Here is an 18,721-nt window from a genome sequence, read left to right as displayed (position 1 = left end):
CACTACATTACACAACGTACATCCCACTACACAACACTACACAACAATGCCCTGCACAACTCAACATTACACTGCACAACATTACATGACAATTACACAATGTACTGTACACGACACAACACTACGTAGATTACACTACACTACACAACACTATACTGCACAACATTACATGACAATTACACAATGTACTGTACATGACACAACACTACACTGCATTGCACTACACTACACAACACTACACTGTACTACACTGCACAACTCTACACTACAATTACACAATGTACACTTCACTACACTACGTAGATTACACTACACTACAGAACACTATACTGCACAACATTGCATGACAATTACACAATGTACTGTACACGACACAACACTACACTGCATTGCACTACACTACACAACACTACACTGTACTACATTGCACAACGCTACTACACAACAATACACAGCAATACATTTCATAGCACTACACTACACAATGCTACACTGCACAACACTACACTACAATTACACAATGTACACTTCACTACAAAATGTAGATCACACTACACAACACTACACTACACTACACAACACTATAATTACACAATGTTCACTTCACTAAACAAAATAGATCGCACTACACAACACTACACTACACAACAATACACTACAATTACACAATGTACACTTCACTACACAACATAGATCACTCCACACAACACTACACAACTCAAAACTACACTACATGACAATCACACAACGTACCCTACACTACACAACACTACACAACACTACATTACACTGCACTACACTACACAACACTGCACTACATTACAATTACTCAATGTACACTCCATTACACAACGTAGATCACGCTACACAACACTACACAACAATACATGACAATTACACAATGTAAACTACACTACACAACACTATAATGCATTGCACTACACAACACTACACAACACTGCACTTCACTTAAAAGCTTTATCCAATACTGAGCTCTTCATTTGCAATGAGTTTGTGTCGGTTTTTAACATTTTTATTACACACACACAGACACACGCACACACACGCACACACACACACACACGCACGCACACACATACGCACGCACGCACACACATACGCACACACATGCACACACACGCACACACACAAACACATAACTGTTGTCAAATTAGATTATAATCAGTCATTCACAAATCGAATCACACCTGCTTAGCAAAATTATTTGTGATTTTTTTTACAGTGATCCAATTAGTAAGAGACATTTTTCAGCAGCTTAGACCTACTGAATATTCAGTGTTCACAGAATTTAGCTACATTTTAGCTCAAAAGCCACAATAAAGATCAGGAACCAGAATAAAAAATCTGCATTTAGAAAAAGGCGGCATTGTTTTTTCAGCCTTTGTGTGGAAAACAAGTATTTCACGTGTATTTATACTTCTGGTTCAGCACATTAATCCCTTTTCCTCTTCCTCTATCTACAAAATATATATCCAACCAAACCTGCACGTTATAGACACACTGGCTACTGTCACATTTCACTTAATCTGTTTTAAACTTTCCCAATTTGGCACAAGAACAAAATAGATAGATAGATAGATAGATAGATAGATAGATAGATAGATAGATAGATAGATAGATAGATAGATAGATAGATAGATAGATAGTCGTGCAAAAGTGCAGATAAATATATAGCATATTTACAGAAAGTGGTATATATGAAAGCGTATACAGTAAATAAATATTACAGAATTACAGAAATGGTTCTAAGGCTATGGCACTGAAGAGGAATGTGCAGAGTGAAAGCTTACAAGATTACAAGATTATGGCATTTAAGGAGTTAGCAAGCTGAATTAAAAGGTCTAATATATATATATATATATATATATATATATATATATATATATATATATATATATATATATATTTTTTATATATATATATTATTTTCTGTAAAATGACAATTTTGGAGTTTAAGCCATTTGCACTGCGCTGTCTGAGAGATAATTTTGTCCCTGGCCTTGATCCCAACCTTAGATCTTGTGAATTACTTTCACTTAAATTCTGTAATTAAAGCTCAAACAGTACATTGGATATTTCCCTATTAGGCATGATTAAGACTTATAAGCAGATGGCTTACTCGGTTTATGGAGCTTATGGTTGCTGGAGGCTGAAAAATAATAAGGCTCGAATTATCCAGGAACAGCTCTGATGCTTTATGAGTTTGGCTAGAGGGCAGATGTAGTGTCTTCACATTCCTCAGACATTAAAGTACCACAATTTCTTCATTCGATGTGTGTGTGTGTGTGTGTGTGTGTGTGTGTGTGTGTGTGTGTGTGATATCGTTACATTATTCACTTTGGTAATCTGTGGCTTCTGACAGTTTAATAGAGCTCCAGCCTTGCTTTACGACATCACTGTGTTTTACGGCTGCTAAAGCATGCATGCCTTTGTGTGTGTGTGTGTGTGTGTGTGTGTGTGTGTGTGTGTGTGTGTGTGTGTGTGTGTGTGTGTGTGTTTGCACGTGAGAGAGAGAGAGAATCATCCCTGCTCTCTGATGCCTATTCAGGTTATGTATCTCCAGTAATGATTCTCATCATTGTTTTTTTGGAAGATTTGACAGATGCGGTGCCTGAGACGGAGCGACTGGACAGCAGCCTACAAAAAGCTAAAGCTCAGCTGTCTATAAAAACCAGGAGGCACCGTCCTTCCAGGTCCCGTCTCCGGGACAGTCTCAGCTCCACAGAGGGAGATGACAGCCTTGATGGAAAGGTGTGTGTGTGTGTGTGTGTGTGTGTGTGTGTGTGTGTGTGTGTGTGTGTGTGTGTGTGTGTGTGTATCAGTTTGTAATTTTACTAATATAGAACATAAAGTAGTTTGTTAAAGTGTGACTAACAAAGCTTGTGTGTATTCACATGCACCAGAGCTACAGTGGATTGTTGTCTGGTTCCTGCTCACCTCTCCATGTGTCCCTACACTGCCCCTCCCCCTTATCTGACCTCCATACTTCCTACTCTCCTGCAATGAAGGACAGAGCCTTTACCTATGAGGTAATGGAGAGTGAAAAGAAAAAGCAAAAACGAAGGAGTGCATGCTTACTGGATCCCTCGTCTCCAACCAACCTGTTCAAAGGAGACTACTTCCTGCAGCACCGGAAGGAGCACAGCATTATGCACCACAGGGATCATCTCTTGCAGGGCCAGGAGGACAATCTCCAAATGGGTGAAGGGGATCATCTAAAGCTGCACATCAAAGATAACTCTCACCTACAGCACAGGGATCATCCCCAACTTCACCCGAAGGACCGCACTGACCTGCACCAGGGTGACCAACTACTACTCCACCTGGGGGACCAAACACACCTGCGCCAGAGGGACCACACCCATCTCCGAGACGCTGACCATATCCGACTGCAACAAGAGGACCACATTGACCTGCATAAGAGGGAGCATAATCAGAAGGATCTTATCCGTCGGCAAAAAGAGGACCATCTTCAGAAGGAGCAAACCCATATTCAAAGGGGGGACTGCCTCCAGAAGGCCCACACCCACCAGCAAAAGGGGGACCATTTCCAGAAGGACCAAACCCAACTGCAAAGGGGGGATCATCTCCAGAAAGACCACACCCACCTTCACAATAGCGACCATCTCCAAAAGGACCAAACTCATCTGCACAAGAGGGACCATATCCAGAAAGAACAAACCAATGAGCGTGAGAAGGACCAAGTCCAGCTACATGAGAAGAATCATTCTCCCCTGCACCAGAGGGAATACTCTCAGAGTGAAGGTAGAAGGTTAATTTCCCGGGTCTAAAGCTCCCAGTACAGTTTTTACCATCATAACACACTTCAAAGTGCGCATCTTATAAAGCACATGAGTGACCGGTGGAACACAATGGACTGAAGGTAGAGTGCTTATTGATTTGTGGATAGAAACACATTTATACCGTTGGCATTAAGAATACATGGCATCTCCCATTCAGAGGAGGAGCAGCTGGTCTTGTAAAACTCAGGCTGAAGACGTGATTTCTTGATTACACTTCTAATCAGATGCATTCAACAATTTATTAGCCCAAACCTGCCTGCATACTGTATGCTTCTGAAGACAGTCTTACAGTCTGACTCAGTCCTACAAATGGGTCAGTAAACAATTATTAACTGATAATTTAATAGAACAGCCAATAGAATGGCAGAAATCAAGGGGATGTGGGCAACTACCAATCAGAAGGTTGTGAGTTCAATTCCTACGTCCACCAAGCTGCCACTGCTGGGCCCCTGAGCAAGGCCCTTAACCCTCAATTGCTTAGTTATATAAAAATCAGATAAAAATGTAAGTCGCTCTGGATAAGGGAGTCTGCTAAATGCTGTAAATGTAAATGTACTATATACTGCTGGACATATAGAGTTGGTACAGAGTCTGTATATGGAAATGGAAGAGACAGTTATGGGCATAGCTTGAAGCCCATATGCCAGCGCACATCTAATTTACCACAATACACTGTGATTATTGAAGGGAATACCAACTCTTCTCACCTTGTGATTGTTCTTCTTTGCCTAGCTATAGCTGAAAAACAGATCCATAACACTGAGTAACCTTGGACTATTGTTGCCTACATGACAGGGTCTTATTATGTGTGTTCAGATGACGCTCGTGATGTTGGTTCAGATGAGCCGAGCAGCCCAACAGTCCTGCTGGACAAGAAGACCAGGAGGCGTTTCCTCGATCTCGGGTCAGTACACAATGTACAGTTTTTATCACTTGGACATTTTGAATTTGAAAGGAATGACTGCTTCTAGGTGGTGTGATATATGAGACAACTTTTTTGTGGATGTTGTCTAACTGTAAACAAATAAAAATGACCTCATACACTACATTCTATAGTTAATGAAAGAATTGACAAAGTTCTGCTTGATGAGAAGAAGTAAACACTTAGTCCACTGTAGTGTTCCTAATCTGCAGGCCAACCGCTGTGTTTGCACAGGGTGACTTTGCGTCGCACATACGGGAAGGTCAGGAGGGAGCGAGCCAGCAGACATGCCGCAGAAAACCAGTACGTAATCTACGTGCTACAAAATGTCTGTGAATCTGTACATGTATATTTCCATGGATTTATTCTGATCACATACTTGGTTGGTTGTAGGGATTCGGACAGAGCAGAAAGCCGTTCCTCGCGTTCCTCTGCTCCCCCGTTCATGCCTTTCTCATGGCTGACGGAGAGAATAAGGGGCTCTGGTTCTCCGAAGAACTCCAGCCAATCCCCAGCCAAGTCTCTATCAGAGGTTACCATTGAACTAATAATGCTTTTTCTTTTTATATCGACTTAGATTATTATTTTGGAGTAGTTTTGACTCTTGTGAACATGTTTCGCTGCAGATAGGAAGCCAAAGGTCTTTAGGGAGTCTTTTGCAGTTGTGTTTTATTATGATTATTATTACTGTTGATGTTTTTGTTGAAGGTTAAATTCACGTTCCTTGTTTGTTGGAAAATTAATCTTTACATATCAATATTTTCAACATTTTACAGTTGAACACAATCCAATATCTCTTGTAATAATGTATTTCCCTTTTCCCATCAATTACACCAACATGCTAGACATGGTGTTCCCAGGCACCATGCTGAATTTACTTAGGTTATTTGCACCGGGTACCGCAGGAGCCAAGCAATTTGGGCGGAGCTAAAAAAAATAGTGGTCTTGAAGTGGCAACATTGTGGTTTAAAACAGTAATGAAATATTTCTATATGTTAATAATAATAATAATTCTAACAACAATAACACAAATCCTAGTGAAAACTTTAGGCTTCCATCACCTTAAATGCAAGCAGCGATCTGAGGGGTCCAAGCACCTTTCACAAAACCTAGTGGATAGTTCTTGCCAGTTTGCCTCGATATAAAAAACAGCAATGATGTGTTTTTGCTATGATGTGATCTATGACTCAGAACATAGACTTTACTCATTAAATACTGTTTACTACTAATTAACTATTAACTACTCACTGTTTCCCTTTTCCTTTTGGAAGGATGAGGAGTTGAAAAACGACAGCAGGTCCACTAGAAACGAATCATCGCAGCCGTATCAAAGCCTTTCTGATCACTCTGATGAGGTGTGTTCAATTTCCATCAGTGTATTTTCTATCTACAAAACTTTTAAAGCAAGTGCGTGATCGATGGCATGTTTTTCAGGGATGTGATGAGCATGCGGTACCCCGCAATGTCAAAAAGAAGACCATCCTTCCATTCTCATCAGGTGGAAGAGACAGGACAGAAAAACAGAACGGCGTCCCAAGGGAAAAGAGGGATGACGGAAATGATGGAGACAGCCAAAAATTACTGACCTCTCAATCACAGTGCAAGCATTTGGATTTATGAATGAATTCTTCCAAAACGATTTAGTCTTTTTCAGCTGTAAATAATGTAGGAACTCTTATTATTGTAACTTATTCAGACATAAAATGAATAAAAGTTTTTGAAAATTTACAAATCAAAATGAACGGGTCATGAAATTGTTGGAGTCCTAAAATGTTTAGAAAGCAGAACAAAATCTCAAGGTATCCCTGTATCATTAAGTGATATACTCTCATATTAGCTTATAATAATAATAATAATAATAATAATAATAATAATAATAATAATAATAATAATAATAATAATAATAACAACAACAACAACAACAACAACAGCAACAACAACAACAATAACAACAACAACAACAACAACAACAACAACAATAATAATAATAATAATAATAATAATAATAATAATAATAATAATAATAATAATAATAATAATAAAGTGTAATGCATTTTGCCTATTTGGAAACAGTCGTCTTTACTTGATGTGTGTTTATGCAACCAATTTCAAAAGTTTACACGCCCTTTCTAAATGTAGAAAACAGAGACATTTGAATTTACAGATGTTCCTTAATTAATATAAATACCAAACAATTGTCAAGTAGATATTAAAAGAAATTAAATAAAAAGGACAGGGTAGCACGATGAAGCAAGTTTCAACCCAGATTTTTTTTTCTTATAGCAATATTGCATGAAGTGGTTTATTCCTCTTACATCACAGCAATTTGCCGACATAAACAATTTAGTTTAATACATTCAAGAACAGCATGTAATCTTTTTTTAAATCCATTTAGAGCTACATTTAGTGTTGATGTAACACTTACGTTGTAACAGCTATGGATTTATTCACATGTTGTATTGCAGGATGCACTATTTCTGTAGATAAATAAAAACGTTTTCTTTTTTTTTTTTTCCAAAAACAGACCGAGGGGGTTTTTACACCTGGTCACTTCATGCGTTTTCTGTGATCCGATAGCTATCCGATCGTAAAAAGACCACGGTTTCGAGACGGATATAAATCCGATCGTTCAAACCCCTACAGGAGGTGGTCTGGGACGCATTTCAGATGAAACTGGACAGGTGTAAATGCATGTGGGTGTTCAAGCCACATACGTCAGCGCTATACTCCTCCCAAACGGAAGTACGTCACTCGCAGGTGTGCATTTTGGGCAGGAGTAGAAAGATCGGATCGATATCCGATTCGCCAAGACGCATTTATGTGGCCTGATGTAAATGGAACAGTTTTAACAAATCAGATAGCTTTCAAATCAGAGAAAACAGATGAAGTGAAAAGGTGTAAAAAGGCCCTGAGGTGCAAATGTGTGGTCTTTTGTGGTCATTCTGGTCTTTTGTCATGTTCTCCCGCCACACGAAGGAAAACTTTTGGACTATTTATCATATATTTAATATGCTTGAGTGCCCAAAATGTATCAGTCCACACCGCTGTCTCTATGGAACTGGGCAGGAATCAAGCGTGTCTCCCCTGGAGTTCTTACTGCCTCGGTGGAAACGGGGCATTAGTCGAGCCTGACACTTATCAGCCAATCAAAATAGAGGCTACACAATAGCCAATCAGAAAATAGCACTATTGTATATGGGTAAGAATAACCACTGGAGCTGCGAGCATCACTTTGAGCACAGAGTAAGTCATGATCTCCTGTTGAAATGTTACAACAAATTCACAACTTGTTAATGACATTTTGACTGCTGTTAGAGAAAGTTTCCCAGATAATCAGCATGAGTTTTTCATGAGTGTCTGTAACTTAGCCAACAGTTTTACAGTCTGTTTACTGACAACACCTGCTCAGAACAAGCAGTCAAGGCCAGTGCTTCTCAAACTGGGGGCCCTGAGATGGTCACAGGGGGCCCCGGTTTTATGACATTTTATAAAATAATGTATTTATCATACGTTCTGTGTAATTAAATCTCAGAAAAATAAAGCTATTAACCAACAGCACTACACTGTATAATTTAATATGTTTTGATTAATTCAAATATATATTTCTAACAATCAAGTTTCTGGGCACTACCGTTTCCCAAGACCTGAAATGGGAGTGCAACATAAACTCCATCATCAAAAAGGCCCAGCAGAGGATGTACTTTCTACACCAACTAAGGAGGTACGGTCTGCCACAGGAGCTGTTGATGCTGTTCTACACTGCAATCATTGAATCTGTCCTGTGCACATTTACATCCATCACCATCTGGTTTTTAGCAGCAACAAAACAGGACAGGAACAGACTGCAATGCACAGTAAAAACAGCAGAAGACATAACTGGTGCCCCCCTGCCCACTCCATAGGACTTGTACAACCAGATACCAGGCAGGAAAAACTACTGACCCTTCACACACTGGACACAACCCCTTTTAGCTCCTCCATTCTGGTAGGAGCTAGAGCGTTGTTTACCAAAACTGACAGACACAGGATCAGTTTCTTTCCCCAGTCAATCACCCTGATCAACAACTCACCATAATTATATTCACTGCTTCATATCTATAAGTACTGCATTATCAGAACTGTCAGTCATCACATCATCTGTATACTGTATGTTACACACTACTGCTGCTGTATATTGTACAAAAAGCACAATACTGCACAATAATGTCATTTGCACTACCATGCACTTCTCACACTTTATATATACATAACTGATCTGTCATATATTCCGTATTCATATTTAATACTCGTACTGTCTATATTGTATTTAAATTCAATGCAAGTTTATTTGTATAGCGTTTTTTTTACAATTGACATTACAGCTTTACAGAACATAAACATAGAACAAAAGCTTATTATAAAGATTAATATAAAGATTAATAGCATACAAATTTCAAGATTAATATTAGATATATTTAAATGAGCAAGTCTAAGGTGACTCAGAAAGCAGTGGTAAGGAAAAACTCCCTTGAATGGAAGGAAGAAACCTTGAGAGAAACCAGTCTCAAAGGTGAACCTCATCCTCATATCCTCATATATAGTATCTCATCATCTGTATGGTCTTGTATAGTATAGTGTTATTTATGTCTGTACTTTTGAGAGTCACCAACAGCTGGAACCAAATTCCTTGTGTGTGTCAACACACTTGGCCAATAAACCTGATTCTGATTCTGATTCTTTAAACAAAACAGGGCACTCACTGACACTTGATTGTCATCCCACTGATTGAAAACAGATAGACTCTAATTTGACCTTCAAAATAAATACTGATCTTATAGGTTCACATACCTTTGCCACAGATATATAATATTTAATAATTTTCCTGAATAAAAATAGCAAGTATAATATATTTGTCTGATTCGTCTATTTTCAGGACATCTGTGAATATCTGATGGATTTTTGGGTCACATGTCAGCAGAAATATAAAAAATTCTAAAGGGTTTACAAAGTTTCAAGCGGCACTGTGTGTGTGTTTGTGGGTGTGTGTATGTGTGTGTGTGTGTGTGTGTACCTTAAAGTCCGTTGCTGCCTCATCAATGGGGCAGAATTTGATGAACCTTGCTGACATCTCCCTCGTAAGAAAGTCTCACATAGGTTATTTATCGCCAAGTTTAAGGGAGGATCCCACATGTATGATTTTTTTCTGCAAACAAAACATTCTCTTGCTCGTTTGACCTCCCAGAACTTTTCCAGACACCCTTTCCAGACACTGTGTCTGCAGTGCAGTAAAACAGGATCCTTGAAGATGTCACAGCACACAGGACATAAACATCCATCAGCCACAATATTACAAGCACAGACAGGTGGGATGTTGCATCTGTAATCGAGATGTGCTGATATCAGATCTACCTCACAATTTGCAGGACGTAAAGGACCTTCTGCTGCTAAAGTCTTGATGCCAGATAAAAAAGAACACCTTCAGAGGTCTTTTGGTCATGCATCAGTTAAACAAAGCTATCAGAACTAGCACAAGTGGTTCTAATGTTGTGTTCCTGAATGCTGCAGTCACTAATCTTGTTTTCTCGGTGTAGAGACGTACAATGCACAATCGTACAGTGCATACAAAATGTTAGATAAGGTTTCATAGGAATATTTATTTATTTAAGTACATCGTAGACATTTGCCAAGAAATATTATGGTCATAATAAAAGGTTTGTGCACATGTTTATAACTAGAGGGAAGTGTGGAGCATTGAACTGAATTGTACTTTATAACTTAGTGGTGAAGAAGAAAGGTCTGAAGACTTTAATGGGTTGTTGTAAATATCTGCTGAAGAAATGTCGTGTTGGGTTTTATAATAACTCACACAGTGACAGAGCAGATGTTTATAATCACCTGTCATCATCAGCAAGCAGCCCGAGTCTGACTTCAGGTGTGTTTACATGAACATAGCATGAACATGTACTTAGCTGCTAGAAGAACTAGCTTGTGAAAAAGTCAACATAATATTACTTATCAGTTTATTATTTTAGATGCAGAACTTGGTGTCTTTTTCATTTTATTGTCCTTAATAACAGAAAACTAATTGACATTTAATTGGTCCAATTAAACACATTGTAGAATGTATATGTCCTTTTATTCTATTCTATTCTATTCTATTCTATTCTATTCTAATCTATTGTTATACTTATTAGCTTGTTAATGAGTTTTTGGCTGCGTCTTTTGTCGTTTTCAATTCAATTCAATTCAATTCAATTTATTTTTATAGCACTTTTAACAATTCCCATTGTTTTAAAGCAGCTTTACAGAGGTAAAGAATCAGGACAGAAAAAAGGAAATAAATATATAAAAAGAATAAAAAGAAAAAATAAGGATTAAAAATAAATAAATAAATATATATAGAATTAAAGATTAAAATTAATTTAAAAAAACATTAATTTAAAATTTTAAATTATATATATATATGTGTGTATATATATATATACACACATATATATATAATTTAAAATTTTAAATTAATGTTTTATATATATATATATATATATATATATATATATATATCCCTAATGAGCAAGCCGGAGGTGACGGCGGCAAGAAGGAAAAACTCTGAGAAAAAAAACTCCAGGCTTAGAAGGGATCCCATTCTCATTTGGGTGACACTCTACAGTAAGTAATGTAAATGTAAATAATGTCCTTTCTACAACAGTTTATAATAGTGGAATCGAGAGATCAGCACAGACATGGTTGCTGATAAAGACCAGATCATACAGCTGACTGACACATCATTGTTTTAAAAGAAGGCATGGTTCAACATTGGTTCATCTTCCTTTTTAATCCCTGTTTGAGGGAAAAAATAAAATGTCTGGAGTTGATAGATTTTGAAATTTGAATCGTATTTGAATAACTCTTTATGAACGATCAACTTTCTTTGGATTTGTGTTACAGATTCTCAACTTTCTAGTCCATGACCAGACCTCAAAATGGGACGGAGAAGGGGATGTGATGTCCGGTCCTGTCCATCTGACACTCAGCCTTTCAGTCCACACACACACACACACACACACACACACACACACACACACACACACACACACACACACACACACACACACACACACACTCCTCCACAGAGAGCCATACTGACACACACTCCTCCAGCACTTCCAGATGTCATGATACCTGCAGAGCACAAAGCACAGCATTTGCATGGTGTCTGACTTCTTTTACCCCAACATGGGTGGTGTGGAGAGCCACATCTATCTGCCCTCACAGTGCCTCACAGAGAAGGTAGTGATAGCAACACATGCCTATGGCAACCGGCGTGGCATACGCTACCTCACCAATGGTCTGAAAGTTTATTACCTCCCTCTCCAGGTCTGTGAGTTAATCTCAACCTCATAAGGTTAAAGTAAATGCTTTGGGTATTGATCATCCACTGTGTTTATTCTGTTTATTATGCTTTATTACACTCATCACTAAAACCATGCATTTGTAACACAATCGTAACTCGATAATTTTCTGATATGCAGCTGAATTTTTCCAATTTTCTGCCCAATAATTAAAATGTTTTATACTTGCTAGGGAGTAGACATAATCTGAAAGGGTAGCGTCATGCTTCTGGAATAAATGCTGGTGTGTCATGTGTTTTGTAGCAGTGAGCATGAAGAAGATTGTAGTGTTGGTCAATATTATTCCATAAATAAAGTACAAAGCTCCCTACAGATAAAGTGAAGTCTGTAAGCAAAACATCTGTAACATTTTTTACAAAGTAATTAAGTTTATATTAAGTTCACTTTAATACTACCAGAAACTATGGATGATGACTTGATACCTACTTCCCATAGGTGATGTATAACCAATCCACAGCCACCACCTGCTTTCACAGTCTGCCACTGCTTACAGTAGGTGTGTGTTTGTATGTGAGGGGTGTTAAACTAACTGCTCATTTAATTGGTCATTCATTCATTCATTCATTCATTCATTCATTTTCTACCGCTTATTCGAACTACCTCGGGTCACAGGGAGCCTCAGGCGTCATCGGGTATCAAGGCAGGGTACACCCTGGACGGAGCCAACCATTCATATTATTATTTTCAGGAACCACTTTATATGGAGACATGTGGCAACAAAATCTGATAAACACAAGCAATAAATAACTTTTGGAAATGACAAACAAGATATTTATGTATATTATTTTATATCATTTTTGTTGATGGATTAAAGGTAAGCAACATTGCAGGCCTGTGTGAGACAAAAATGTTGTTGTTTATATGACAAATTGGGTGGTAAGAATGTAAAGACTACTGTACAAAAGGTTTTAACTATATAAAAAAACTTATTTATATAGCGTGTGTGTGTGTGTATATATATATATATATATATATATATATATATATATATATATATATATATATATATATATGAAAATGAAAAAAAAAACAAGATGCATTTGAAGAGCAGACGTTCAGCTTTAATTCAAGGCGTGGAACAAAAATATCAAGTAAAAGGTTCAGGAACTGCAACCATTTTTATTTCATGTCCCACAGATAGTATATTATATTATAGTATACACTTCAGAATTCATCCGTCTTCTGTCACATCATCAATAAACCTCGGAGACCCAGTGCCACTGGAAGCCATGCATGCCCATGCCATCACACTGCCTCCACTATGTTTTACAGATGACGTTGTATACTTTGGATCATGAGCTGTTCCAAGACTCCTCTATACTTTTCTCTTCCCGTCATTCTGGTAAAGGTCGATCCTAGTTTCATCCGTCCAAAGGATGCTTTTCCAGAACTGGTCAGGCTTTTTTAGAAGTCTAATCTGGCCTTTCTATTCTTGAGGCTTATGAATGGTTTGCACCTTGCAGTGAACCCTCTGTATTTGCTCTCGTGAAGTCATCACTTAATTGCAGACTTTGACAATGACACGCCTACCTCCAGGAGAGTGTCCTTCACTTGGCTGTATGTTGTGAATAGGTTTTGCTTTACCATGGAGAGGATCCTGCGATTGTCTACATCTTTCGTGGATGGCCAGGACTTTTTGTGTTGCTGAGCTCACTATTGCATTATTTTTTCTCAGAATGTACCAAACTGTTGATCCTGCCACTCCTAATGGTCCTGCTAGCTCTCTGATGTATTTGTGTTGTTTCTGAAGCCTAATGATGGCCTGTTTGACTTGCATAGAGAGCTCCTTTGAACGCATGATATAAGTTCACAGGAACAGATTCCAAGTGCAAATACCACACTTAGAATCAACTCCAGACATTTTACCTGCTTAATTGATGAAGAAATAATGAAGGAATAAACTAGAGGTCTTCACGGGTCCACTTAGATCCGAAAACCCGAGGTCCGACCGAGACCCGAGCGGGTTCGGGTCTAAAAGTTTCACGTGTACCTCGGACACGGGTCGGGTATAATAATAGCGGCATCGGGTCTCAGGTAATTTAAAATGAATGCCCGAACGGACCCGAGAAGACCCGAACTACTGTATCTCGTGTGTACGCATCGACTCGAGTCCTTTTCCAACCTCTCCTCTGTTTGCCAAGACTGCTTGCGACATGTGGCTGGTGACGTGTGGCTGGCGGTAAGCTAATTTTCGTTGAAACAGACCTGTCAATCAATTTTGAATCCACTCTGTAGCGGTTACTTTAGTGTAGAGTTACGCAACATTCGGGTCCAGTCGGGTTTAAAAAAAATTGCCAACGGGTCGGGTCGGACTCGGGTCTAATTTTTTCGGGTTTGTCTTTGGTCGGGTCTTTCTTAAAAAAAAAAAAAAAATTATGCAGGTCGGGTAAAAAGTGATTCGGGTCACTTGGGGTCGGGTACATTTCTTTAGACCCGAGAAGACCTCTAGAATAAACTACAACTGTCCATGAAGCAGCTTTTGATTCAATTGTCCAATTACTTTTGGTCTCTTGGAAAAAAATAAGGGGGGGGTGGCGGCTATAATTCCTAAACCCTTCCTCCAATTTGGATATAAATATTTTATTCTGATATGTTTAGCTCTAACACTTCACTCATTTAAATGGGAGGATTTTTAAGGGAGACATTAGACACGCAGTAGAAAGAAGCGGCAGCAATTTCTCCGTAAATCTGTGTGTGAATGTACATATGTGTGTATTAGTCAGAGGGTCAGAGAATGACACAGTCCCTTCATCCCAGTCCAGCTGTACTCTGATCCTCTGGATTTTCTGTGCTATTGAGAGGGGTGTGGACGGTTGTGGTGTAGAACGTGCTCTATACTCACTGATCTTAAACACCACATACCAGATTCCACTTCTGTGCAATATATCGTTCTTTCTCTGAGCGGATTCTGACATCACACCCACTATCCACAGTGTGCAGTCTCCAACTTGAACATCCCAGCAGTGCTTGCCTGAGTTAAAGCCCTCGGAGCCGAGGATACATTGTAATCCATCAAATCTCTCTGGATTATCAGGAAGCTCTTGTCTCTCATCACTGCTTCTCACACTGGTCAGATCATCAGATACAATGAGCTTAGGATGAGCAGTGTTGGTGTCCAGAGTTATAGGAGCTGAGAACACACACACACACACACACACACACACACACACACACACACACACACACACACATACACACACTTTTTAGTATGTTGCGTCATATACCCAATTTTTTTTTGGCGCTGTGAGCTCCATATGAACCTGTTGCGTATATTTGTAACCTGATGTTGTCTGTTCATGTTTAAAATCAAACAAACACCAAACAGGAGACAAAAGAAAGACTCTTACTGTATTGGACAGTGGCCTGCATCTTCTCCCAGACTCTGAACTTCAGGTTTGCCAGATGTTTTGCCACATGGATCAGTGCTCCTGAAAGCTCCTCTGGATGCTGCAGTGTGCACTGGGCTCTGCAAAACCATTCAGGAGTCAGTGTTGCAGTGGCTTTGGATTCAGAAAGACAGAGAAGCAGAGAGACAGGAACCGCATCACTCACCTTTTCACTGTGTCCTTGAAGTTCTGGAAAACAACAAAGCACATATCAGTGGATATGGTTTACATTTTTACACCACTGAAATGTGACGTTTCTGATGATGGAAAGAAGTTTTACTTTCTCACAGTATAAATACTGACTAAATGATCCTCACTTGTAAGAACAGGACGTCTCCAGCACTGATCTCCTCTTCTATGGCTCTGATTGTGTCTGAAAGAGATGATATGTCTCTGCTCAGCTTCTCAATCTTCTCCTTCATCATCTGACTCTTCTGCTGCTCTTCCTCTTTCAGTGCGGCGATCCTGACTGCCTCTTCTTCTCGTAGAAACTGGTGAAGCTTCTCAAACTGCACCTTAATCTGATGCTCTGTGTATTGGGCCTGACTCTGGAGCGAAGTGGAAGTTAGTTAAAACTGTGAAATTATGTTAAACACATTTATAATCTCAAACCCATGTTACTGATTATAACCTTTATATGTTTTGCAGTCTGACTCCAGATCAGTTTACAGTCTTTAATGTTCTTCAGCTTCTCCAGTAGGGGCTTCAGTGCAGTTTTGAGCTGCTCCTGAAACAAATCAACACACAACATTCAGTTACTGTAATTACGGATCTTCATACTGTACTTATAGGTTTATTACTGGCCATTAAGTAATTAAACATATCTATTTTTCTTCTTTTTCTTAACAAAAGTGGCATTAAGAAATGGAAACTCGCTCGTGTAAAAACATTTTTAAAATAAAAAACATGAAACATTTTTATAAAATAATAAATGACCTTTTTGTATTCATTGTAAGCTTGGCTTTGTATTTTATTATTTAAAAAAACAAACATTTTAAATACAAGCTTAAAATCTTTAAAAGCTTAAAAATCTCTACAGTAAAATATTGAAAGAAAAAAAAAAGGTATATATATTATATAATATATAATGTGTGTATATGTGTGTGTGTGTCTATATAGAGAGCTTGAAAGATTTTAAATGATTTCAAAATTTCTATATAGAATTTTTTATTATAATATGTGGAAATATAAACTCAAACAAACAAACGAGCTGAAAATATTATACTTCATTTAATTATAGAGAAAAATGATTCAGCATTACATATCTGTGACTGGCAAAAGAAAGTGAAACTTTAATTTCAGTATCTCTGGTGACCTCCTTTTGCACCAATAACTGGTAAACGTAAAGTTTCCATGGAGTTTAAGAGTTTAACGACTGGGATTTGAGTGGGTGTCCTCACATTAACTGCTTGCTTCAGGTCCTTCCACAACATGTCTTATGGATTAAGGTCAGAACACTGACTTGGCCATTCCAAAACATTATGTTTGTTCCTCTTGAATCATTCTTTTAGTAGACAGACTTAGGAGCTCGTGGTCGTTGTCTTAGTGTATGAGCCATTTTCTCTTGAGATTCAGTTCTCTTGTTCTGCCATTATTCTTTCAAATTCAATGGTATGATTCTGAAATCATTGTTCTATTAATGATGGGAAACTATCCTGGTCCAGATGCAGCAAATGTTTCAAAGAAGGTTGTTATGGTCTCATTCGTTCACAGATTATTTTTAGTTTTCAAAAGTCCTCTTTTTGGAGAGTAGTGGCTTGCAACTCATGCACACCAAAGTTGTTCAGTGTTCCCCTGATGGAAGGCTTACAAACATTAACCTTACCCAGTAAAACAGGTGCGTGGAAGTTACACTGACCCAATAGACTAATACTTTTCTTGCTATGAGTGATCTTTGTTGGTCTTAAATTTCCTCCATTTGTGCAGAATCTATCTGAGTATAAATTTGTCCAAACTAGACACACATAAATTAGAGTCCAAACTCTAGAAATAATGTTAGAGTCTATAGACTCTAATAAATATGTGTGTGTGTGTGTGTGTGTGTGTGTGTGTGTGTGTGTGTGTGGTTTTTGGTGTGTGTTTACCTTAAAGTCTGTTGCTGCCTCATCAATGGGGCAGAATTTGTGGTCGCTGTGTTTTCTTGAATCTCGACACACCAAACACACCAGCTGTTGATGATCCAGACAGAAGAGTTTGAATTTCTCATTGTGCAGACTGCAGATTGTTTCAGACACCGATGAACCTTGCTGACGTCTCTCCTGTAAGAAAGACTCACACAGGTTCTTTAACGCCAAGTTTAAGGGAGGATCCTTCATGGATGATCTTTTTCTGCAAATAGGACATTCTCTTGCTCGTTTGACCTCCCAGAACTTTTTCAGACACACTTTACAGACACTGTGACTGCAGTGCAGTAAAACAGGATCCTTGAAGATGTCACAGCACACAGGACAGGAGAAATCCTCGTCCATAAAATTAGATGCCATTTTCCTTTTCCGGTCCAAACTGTCAGAGTTCCACTTTCACTTCTAGGGAAATAACCACACCATGCTTTCACATAGTTTTACATTTGATCACATGACTATTATTCCTACTTTAGGTTCTAGTTAGTAATTATTTATTTCCTTTTCAAACAAAAAAAAAATACTAAAATTGTATAGAGATGCATTAAACTCTTAAAAGCTAAAGATGTGTAAAACATAACTCACAAGAATACAGCCTTTGTCTCAGACTCAACATTTCCTTAGTAGGCGGAGTTTTAGAGACAGACTTTATCTCACATAATCATCATTCATATCATATAAGGCAGTTTCCAGGCTTTCTAATTTAGCTTTAATTTAACTTTTTTTCTATTTGAAATCATTCATAAATGATCAGTCATTGTTGTGTTTGGGTGGGGGGTGGGGGGTTTGCTATTTGCCTGTCTTCAAAACTTGAGATCCCTGACAACCAAAGGTGTATTTTTAATATGGCAGACACAAGATGAACAAAAAATGTTTTTGCTTTACATTGGGGAATAAACATGAATGAATAAAATTAAAAACCTAAATTAGACACGCGACAAACAGCAGAAATAATACAAGCTAAGAAGCTCAACCAATCAGACGACGCACATTCACTGACCAATAGCGTTACCTCGTGCTCAGTGGTGCAACTTTTAACCAACCAAACGACTCGGTATTATTTTCAAAATGGCGACAACTG

At 38.3% G+C, this 18,721-nt stretch overlaps 3 protein-coding genes and 1 long non-coding RNA gene across 5 annotated transcripts in view; 2 read left to right on the top strand and 2 right to left on the bottom strand.

Moving 5' to 3' along the window:
- Positions 1–10,206, bottom strand: part of top2a (DNA topoisomerase II alpha) — a 29,717-nt gene extending 19,511 nt beyond the window's left edge. Inside the window, exon 1 of one of the 2 annotated variants that reach the window (XM_027176891.2) lies at positions 9,797–10,206. In XM_027176891.2, coding sequence (XP_027032692.1) covers positions 9,797–9,853 — 57 coding nt within the window. In that variant the 5' untranslated portion in view covers positions 9,854–10,206. Of the gene's footprint in view, positions 1–3,122; positions 3,252–9,796 lie in introns of those variants that run through there. The other variant, XM_047817353.1, reaches the window with a different exon arrangement.
- samd14 (sterile alpha motif domain containing 14) lies at positions 4,260–6,434 on the top strand. The gene is made up of 5 exons (XM_027176855.2): positions 4,260–4,728; positions 4,981–5,049; positions 5,140–5,278; positions 6,018–6,101; positions 6,181–6,434. The coding sequence occupies exons 1-5, from the start codon at positions 4,613–4,615 to the stop codon at positions 6,364–6,366; spliced, it is 594 nt and encodes a 197-aa protein (XP_027032656.2). The 5' UTR covers positions 4,260–4,612; the 3' UTR covers positions 6,367–6,434.
- Positions 10,207–10,830: 624 nt separating the features above from the next.
- On the top strand, positions 10,831–12,156 carry LOC125145332. The gene is made up of 3 exons (XR_007143700.1): positions 10,831–11,035; positions 11,301–11,391; positions 11,671–12,156. It is a non-coding gene; the product is annotated as an uncharacterized LOC125145332 (long non-coding RNA).
- A 2,305-nt stretch (positions 12,157–14,461) lies between these two features.
- On the bottom strand, positions 14,462–18,659 carry LOC113662196 (zinc-binding protein A33-like). Its single transcript, XM_027176929.2, has 7 exons — positions 18,226–18,659; positions 17,605–18,045; positions 16,152–16,247; positions 15,838–16,068; positions 15,687–15,709; positions 15,482–15,600; positions 14,462–15,264 (listed from the first exon to the last, which is right to left on the bottom strand). Exons 2-7 carry the CDS (start codon positions 18,001–18,003, stop codon positions 14,747–14,749), a joined length of 1,386 nt encoding a protein of 461 aa, XP_027032730.2. The 5' UTR covers positions 18,004–18,045; positions 18,226–18,659; the 3' UTR covers positions 14,462–14,746.
- Between the last annotated feature and the right edge of the window lie 62 nt (positions 18,660–18,721).

The sequence above is a fragment of the Tachysurus fulvidraco genome, chromosome 8 (assembly GCF_022655615.1).
Source record: "Tachysurus fulvidraco isolate hzauxx_2018 chromosome 8, HZAU_PFXX_2.0, whole genome shotgun sequence".
NCBI lineage: Eukaryota > Metazoa > Chordata > Actinopteri > Siluriformes > Bagridae > Tachysurus > Tachysurus fulvidraco.
Note: the sequence above shows the minus strand (reverse complement) of the source record. Positions and strands in the feature narration are given on the sequence as shown.